The 8,543-nt window shown below is 38.3% G+C and overlaps 1 protein-coding gene across 2 annotated transcripts; it reads left to right on the top strand.

Annotated features, from left to right (window-relative positions):
- Positions 1-61: 61 nt before the first annotated feature.
- tlcd5a (TLC domain containing 5a) lies at positions 62-6,776 on the top strand. Of its 2 annotated transcripts, XM_034225378.1 has the most exons (3): positions 62-394; positions 4,017-4,220; positions 4,634-6,776. In XM_034225378.1, exons 2-3 carry the CDS (start codon positions 4,025-4,027, stop codon positions 5,164-5,166), a joined length of 729 nt encoding a protein of 242 aa, XP_034081269.1. In that variant the 5' UTR covers positions 62-394; positions 4,017-4,024; the 3' UTR covers positions 5,167-6,776. The 2 variants fall into 2 exon arrangements, with proteins under 2 accessions (XP_034081269.1, XP_034081270.1); XM_034225379.1 differs by lacking the exon at positions 62-394 and having other exon boundaries at positions 2,936-4,220.
- The last annotated feature ends 1,767 nt before the right edge of the window (positions 6,777-8,543 follow it).

The following is an 8,543-nucleotide window of genomic DNA, read 5'->3' as shown; positions in this document are numbered from 1 at the left end:
GGGGTCGCCACTGCTCAAAACTGATCGCCCCACTTCCCATCGCTTTGGGAAGATGTCCAGAACGATGGAAAACATGTTTATGTAAATATTAACCACGCCTGCTGTAATCTCTAAACTACGGTTTAGTATGGGATTATACAACCCAGGCTCAATTCTCTGTTATGCTATCAATTGGTACATTTGCATGCACAGCGAGTAATGAGGTGAAAGGGGAGTGAAGGGATGCTGAAGGAGGCTGTTGTTGCCACCGGGCGGAGCTCACGTTAAAGACAACAAATAGCAGCCACTGTGTTGGCTAACAACCCTTTGACAGTCTCCTTCAGAAACATCCACTCCACAGGACAAAAAACACGCAGGATGTAAACGCTGAGACGGCCACATGTGCTCCATCAAGGTAATGCTATTTCACTGCGTGTGTTAACGTCAAACAGAAAACGCTTTGTTAGCCGTCGTTAGCTCGCTACTTTGCTGGGTAGTTAGCCGGTGTGAGAGCATCATTTTACATCCAGGGATAAGCTCTAAAAACAGTATTTGCCAGTCCTAGCATTTCAACTGTGTATTTATAACTTCATGTATAACATTTGTTTATCACGAGTGTCCTTGCTAAAACGGCAGCATACCATACAAAACAGAAGTTACAAACGATATAAAAGAGATCGATATATTGAATTACTAAATGATGGAGTGTATATTGTTTATCTACAGTGGTGTTGGTGTAAAGTAACTAGGTAGAGTTACTGAAGTATTGTACTTTTAATTTATTTGTACAATTTGTAGCTACTTGTAATTCTACATAACTACAATTCTGAGGTAAGTTGTGTACTTTTAGTCCACTACATTTATTTAATACCTTTAGTTACTTTGCATATTTGGATTAATGATGTAAAATATAAACAACTCTTAAATAAGACTTTATTTAACCCTGGAGTAAATTCACAAGCTACCCTGCAGTATACAAAGTAATTAAAATTAGCCGCAACTTTACCAGCTTTGATTACACTTTAATGCATCAATATTTATTATAAAAACATATGATATATAGTTCTGAAATGGACCAATCTGCATAATGAGTGCTGTTACTTTTGGTACTTTAAGTATGTTTACGCTAATAATTGTATACAGTAACAGAGTATTCCTACACTCTGGTACTTCTACTTTTACTTAAAGATCTGAGTACTTTTTCCACCTCTGGGAGCAATGCAATGCTAGAAACCCGGAGATAATGTTATTTACCTCGTTTTTTTGTTTATGGATGTATTTTTGTCTTTATTTGTGAGACAAGCGCATTTCGTGGCATCTGCAGGCAGTGGCAAGTCCTTCCGGCATATGCCACAGAGGCCGCTACTCTGTGGTAGCTGTGGCAAGTCCTTCCGGCATATGCCACAGATGCCACACCTGCTCAACGGGAGTTGCCACAAGATGCCAGAGTAAGAGAACGTTTACGGTAGCTGCCACTCGCCTTCCGTGGCAAATGCTGCTATTTAAACCCGTATTTATCGTGTAAAATGTCGCTGTTTTGGCATGACTTTATCGAACTGATCTGTACACAGGACTGATGATCTGTACACAGGACTGATGGTCCGATCTCTATTTTTTTAAACATTATAATTTCTATTCAATTTTACTTGGAGCATGGTTTGCTAAAATAAACAAACGTGCTATATTTATGATGAAATATTGGCGAGTGAGGGTTGCAACGCCCTTGGCAATGTTCGCTTCTCGAGGGGAGTTTCCACTGCTTGCTACGATAAACCAGGTGTATGACTAGAAAAGACAAATAATGAACAAATACATATCTGTATTGACACAGCAACGTGTACACTGGTGTTATTAGACTTGGCTACAGACTTAGGGCAGCTGTAACTGATTGCAGTTGACACTGCTAGTGAGATGCTAAGGTTTACTTTATAAATTAGGCAAAGGACTTATATTTGCCCCATGCCTTCAGCAGCAGCTGGCCATTCACTTTGATTTGATCCAGTTATGAAATGTCATCATTTCGACAATAAAGAAATGCTACATAAACGTTATCTTGCACGTTTTATCGAACAATCTCCGTTTGTAACTTTCAATATATTTAAAAAGAGATCTCTCTCATCAGCGTGCGGGGGCGGGGCCTCACAGACATGCTGCTGCGCTGTGCACACAGTAATGAATATTAGGATACATTTTGTGAGGAAACTTTTCCACCAATCAATCAATCAATCAATCAATGTTTATTTATATAGCCCAATATCACAAATGTTACATTTGTCTCAGTGGACTTTACAGTTTGTACAAAATATCAGTATGACAATACGACACCCTCTGTCCTTAGACCCTCACATTGTACAAGGAAAAACTTCCGAAGAAAACCCACAGTTTAAAGGGAAAAATGGGAGAAACCTCAGGGAGAGCAACAGAGGAGGGATCCCTCTCCCAGGACGGACAGACGTGCAATAGATGCCGTGTGTAAATTCCAAACCAATAATTCCAATAAGTATTCCAAAATGTATTCACTTCAGGTTTACGAAAGTAACTGTATTCGGATTAGTTGTTTTTCAAATGTAACGCGAGCTGAATACAGTTAGGCTACTAGGTTTTTGTATTCTGATTACGTAACGCCGTTACATGTATTCAGTTACAACCCAACCCTGTGCACAGATCATCAGTCCTGTGTACAGATCAGTTCGATAAAGTCATGCCAAAACAGCGACATATTACACGATAAATACGGGTTTAAATAGCAGCATTTACCACGGAAGGCGAGTGGCAGCTACCGTAAACGTTCTCTTACTCTGGCATCTTGTGGCAACTCCCGTTGAACAGCGGCAGATGCCTCGGCAAGTTGTGGCATCTGTGGCATATGCCGGAAGTACTTGCCACAGCTACCACAGAGTAGTGGCCTTTGTGGCATATGCCGGAAGGACTTGCCACTGCCTGCAGATGCCACGAAATGAGCCAGGCCCTACTGTTATTTGTTATGGTCCAGGCAATCTTTTATTTGTATTGCACTTATATTTTAGTTTTCATCTTTGTTTATGTGTGTTGTGTTGGGACAAGTGTGTTACCTGTAGATTGTTTAGGAGATAATCACATTGGGCTTTAATAGGCATTTTTCACAATTTTCTAACATTTTAAAATGCTTAATCAAGCAAATAATTTGACATTTGCTGAGACACAGCAGTGACACAAACCCTGCCAAACCAGTTCTCTCGATCACTCCTCAATATTTAACTATTCCTAAACTAATCATTTACATTTGAAAATGAGTCAAAGCAAGCTCTGCTCCTAGCAGGGAGTGGTTGGCTCGAGGAAGCCATCCACCTGATCACCTGTTAAGATGGACTCCCGGGTGTCCTTACTGCTCTCTGACACTGCTCCAGGTTTGTCCTGTTAAAGAGATGTTTTATGAATGTTTTGGGCAAACCCAATCAACTATCAGGGTCACACCACCACACAGCTGTAGGGAACAAATGTTTAAAGCTCCAAGGCCATTTGCCTGCATCAGACAGGTTAGTGAGAGAAGATGACTGATGACTAGACCTAAAGGGCCATATTAAACAATTCCATACCAGAAAAACAGTCTTTCTCTCATGAGATTGTCTGAGGCCCATTACCCAGTAACCTCTTGTCTAATTAAAAAAAATACTTTGTTTATTCTTTGAGATTCAAGTGTTGTTCCACCCCAGTTAAGGTGGGCCTGACTCTGTGAATGGGCTCACCTCCTAGTACAAACGTCACAGCAGAAGAAGAGACGTCCCCCTCACCCCACTGGACCCAATGCCATCCAACTGTGGTGCTATTATAGTTCAAGCAAAGGCTAATTGTTGGTCCTTGACAAAGGATTGCACAGTCCAAGTCTCTGGACGGTAATGCTGTCTCTTTTTACTGTGAGCGATATAACTGCACAATATGTGCCTGTTTGCTTTTTTCTCTTTCTGATACAAAACTGGCTTGATGACGGCTGAGAGGCAGGTCTTTGGAGAAACTGCAAGTGGGTTTAGTGTTTTTAAACTTGTTTATTTTTTCTGTAGTGGAGAAGATGTCACTGGTTGTGGTTGGTACGCTCCTGTGCCTGTCTTGTTGGGTATCTCTCTACTTTATCTTGTGCAACGTCAACGGGTCCAGGAGCTACGAGTGGAACTGTCGCCTCGTCACCCTGGTACATGGCATCCTGGCAGTCTGCATCACAGGATACATAGGCTATGTCGATGGACCCTGGCCTTTCACTAATCCAGGTAGGACACCTACTACTTAGGATTCAAATTATCAACCCTTTTGCTTGAAAAGTGACTAAATGACTTATTAAAATGGTTGCATATACAGTTATGTATTGATTGCCTAATTGTTTCATCTCTATAATGCTAAGCATGTTGTGGAAAATGGTTTTTGATACAGATATTATCATGCAGACTTTTATTTAAACTACCAAAAGGAAAACACATTCAAAGTGGGAGTAAACCATTCAGCAATGACCAAATAATTGTACCTCTCCTGTCTTTTTGGGGTATTTTACAAAGTATATTATCAAAAGTTTTGATGCTACATGTTGATATTGATAATGATGTGCTCCTGTCTCAGTTATTACTTCTGTATTCTATGACTGGTATTTAAAATACATGCTAACTAAAAACTATTTTTCTGTTGCTAGGTACTAAGAACAGTCCTCTGCAAATAAGTGCCATGTTGGTGAGCCTCGGCTACTTTATTTTCGACATGGCCTGGTGTGTGTACTTCCGCACAGAGGGCCCCGTTATGTTGGCCCACCACACCATGAGCATCCTGGGAATCCTGTTGACCTTGTGGTTGGGGGAGTCTGGCATCGAAGCCTGCGCGGTGCTCTTTGGCAGTGAAATCACTAACCCCCTCCTGCAGGCACGCTGGTTCATCAAACAGACAGGACATTACGGGACACGGCTGGGGGACATTGTGGACGTCCTGTTCGTGCTGCTGTTTGTGGTGATGCGAGTGTTCGTGGGAGGCACAATGCTGTACTGTGAGCTGATCTCACCCAACCCAAGATTCTTTATCAAGTGTGGAGGAGTGGCTATGTATGCTCTGTCCTGGGTGTTCATGGTGGACATTGTTCGATTTTGCATAAAGAAGAGCAAGAGCTGGCGAAAACAGAGGAGAGACCAACAAGAAACAGTGGCAGCTAATGGTCATGAAGGAAAGAATGACTGATTGGCTTTCCAAAGTCAGTCTGTTTTTTTACCATTACCAAGGGAAATTACAAAGAAAATCAACTTTTTGTATGTAAAACTGACATTTCAAAATGGATCATTCAAATCGAGAACCCTCCTTTGACATCTTTCTGTGAGGTCTAACATTTTCTGGACTTTTATCCAGCTAATTCAGCCGAACACATTTTTGATTGTTGTGTAAAATGTGCAGTTAAGAAACAACACGGATGTAGATTAAGACACTGAAAACTAAAGCACTTTCTGCAAACACATGAACAGATGTTGCTTTCAGTTGCAATGAACCGTGCCCTAGTAATATGTTGTGGAATTGCTTGCAAAAGAAAGCGCAATGTTAGGAAAGAGACAGTTTACATGTTATGCCTTTCCTCTTTGTGAAACATTTTTCATAATTTCAATAGGTTTTTTGGCATATGGGAAACTGCGAGCAGATGTGAAAGGTGTACTCAGGGAGATGAAGAGTGGGATGGATTCTAGATAAATGTATGTGATATGTTTGATTACTTAGTTTATAGCAACAACTTTACCCTTTTCCTGCTTTCTAAAATCTTGGTTCAAGATCCTGCCCATAAAACATTTATTTAACTTTCCACGGATAAATCAAGAGACCCTTCTCATAAATAGAACTCTGCGCTGGTAATGCTATTGTTTTGCAGTCCATTTGGATATTTATGTTGACTTTGAATATGTGGAAATGGTTGGTCGTTATTTGAGGTGCGATTACAAAGGATACGTTGTCTGTTCTGATAGCTCTCAGTTAATTTCATTTTGTGGAGTCACATTTCAGTCTCAGAGATCTTGTTAGACAAGACAATTCAATTAAATGTATAGTTAGCTATCTGTAGAGCGTGCAAAATCATATCGAGATGAATTTCTCATATCAGGTTATTTTTTGCAAAGTTCTGTTCCACTCACTCTTAACACATCAAAAAGTATTTATTTTACCTACTACCTGTTTGGAGAGTTATGAGTTTAAGTATTTCATGTTTATTTAATGTGATATGATGATTGCTATACTGTGATGGTAATTATCAGAAAAATATTCATCTCAATAGTGATTGTGATATTATATTGTCAAAGAACACACAAGTGCATTATGGGATACGATGTATCTTACTCCATGACTGCATTTGCTCCATGCCGATAAAGCTACCAAACTACCAGGTTTTATCTTTGAGCTTGGATCTGTTTTCTTATTATTATGACCATATTTGTATATGATTATCATCATTATTATCAGTGCACATGGATTTCTGCAGTAGTGTGCTAAAAGGCTTGCCATTTATTTATTTGTTCTCTTTATGTTTTATTGAGATTTGCTGTTTTTGTGGCAGAATCATGTGAGCATCACCATTCTATCAAAGAAACAAAAAATCTAACTGGTGTGTGCCTTAGTTATCTATACCTTTCTAAATGTGTGTTACTGTTTGTTCTATGCTGCACATGTAACCCTCCAAAATCTACATAGCAGTAATGAAGGACCATTTTGAGTTTGGGGTTAAATGATTTGCCTTTGTGAAGTCGGATATACAAATGTGACGGACTGTTTGTATGCCTTGAAATAAAATGTAAACAAAAACATTTCAACTATAATTGAAGGACCAGCTGCATTTGTTCATGTATGCCACAGGTACTTAAATGTATGTTTGGACTGAGACTGCAGTTACCTGAACTGTCCACATGGTGGTGTCATATCAATGGTATATGAAGAATGATGATCAGGAGACATGATGATCAGTCGTTCTGACATGCAGGAGAAAAGTGTCAAATACTACTTTGTCATCATTTTCTAGTTTACATTTTTTGCATAAATTCAACTGTTTTAAATCTCTGTGTATTAAATATATCAAGCCTAAAGCAAACTAAAATACGGTGTATGATACTGTAATATGTAATACACAGTGAAGTGCTTATTGTAAAATGATACGGTAAAGTGTCAGTTGCCAGAAACAATAATAATTTTAAAAAGCATAGCAATTCAAAACAAAGTGAATATATTTGTAGCCAGTGCACTAGCTCATATATGTATTTCAATGGGTCACACAAAACAAATAACAGATCAAGAGAAGGTAGAGAAGTAGACTACAACTGAACATGTTTCACTCACAACAGCGGCTGTTTTAAGGTAAAGAGGATTTGGACAGTTTCATTGCGGTAGTACAAATAATTTATTCTGAAAACCCACAATAAACACATATCCTTCATAACATTGACAACATGGTGTTCTTAAATGCACCTTTTCTCAGCTTGAGTAAAATAACAAAAATGCACATTTAAAGTAAGTTAAACAATTGTATGAATGCAAATTACATCAACTAATATTGATTGCAATGAATATGGATCTTGGTCTTGAAATGCTCTGCAGTAGTTTGCCAGTTGACAAGCTTTCTATCTGGATGAATGAAGACACTTTCATCAGAATAGCAGTGCCTTCTTGTTGATGATGGACAAAGGACTGGGCTGTAAGCTGTAAATAATGAACATAATGACTGTTCTCCCTGTCCCACAACAACCACATGCAGACAGAGTCATGAAAACCTTGAAAAAATACAACAACACATATAATCATCAAGAGAATCAACCACCAAAGGAAAAAGTATCTTCTTTTTTGTTGCCATGGAAAAGCAAAAAAAAGAAAGAAAAAGACAACCGGGACTGTAACGGGTCTATCAATTTATCATTGTATTGAATAATAGAAATATAATCTATTTCCCTCTCCCTCAGTGCGTTTTTTATATTTAACAAATGTACCAGTTTAATGGATAGCTGTATTTGGATTAGTTCAACTCTATTGTCCTTGCACAGAGTAAAACGAAATGCAGTTTGCATCCAACTAGAAAGTGCAAAGAGTAGTAAAGTGCATGAGGTTACATACATAAATAGTGTTGTAGTAATGTAAATACATGATTTATACATATAAATACATTTCTTTAGATAATGTGCATATTTTGGAGCATATACAATTAAGGTGCAGTGTTTAATACACAAATACAATTGTAATGAATATTACATACAGATGGCATAACTAGTCAGTAATTATTGGTCTATAAAATAATCAACATTTCTCTATAAAAAAACCGTTGAGAATTATTAAATTGTTATTTTTTTCTAATTGTGTTTTTTGTCATCGACTTGGTGGTGCAGTTCCAAAGAAGGTCACATAGGCTACATTTTTCTTCCTTCTTCTTCCCATAATCTAATATTCACTACTATACAAATCAAATACAAATAAATGAATACTATAATACTATTACTACTACCAAGTGTAGTTATAACGGTATAAGTAGTGGCATCATAGTTAGTGTTGTGTTATGTTCGTGTTGTCTTTCAGCAGTCTTCCCCAACATTATGCTGAACAAA

Source organism: Gymnodraco acuticeps, unplaced genomic scaffold, assembly GCF_902827175.1.
Source record: "Gymnodraco acuticeps unplaced genomic scaffold, fGymAcu1.1, whole genome shotgun sequence".
Classification (NCBI taxonomy): Eukaryota; Metazoa; Chordata; class Actinopteri; order Perciformes; family Bathydraconidae; genus Gymnodraco; species Gymnodraco acuticeps.
The sequence above is the reverse complement of the archived record's forward strand: the minus strand, read 5'-3'. Positions and strand labels throughout refer to the sequence as shown.

Excerpts from the sequence above, each read along its gene's own strand:
- tlcd5a (XM_034225378.1), top strand. The coding sequence starts at position 4,025 with ATGTCACTGGTTGTGGTTGGTACGCTCCTGTGCCTGTCTTGTTGGGTA. Across the intron at positions 4,221-4,633 it reads CTGGCCTTTCACTAATCCAG|GTACTAAGAACAGTCCTCTG; the intron begins GTAGGACACCTA and ends TTCTGTTGCTAG.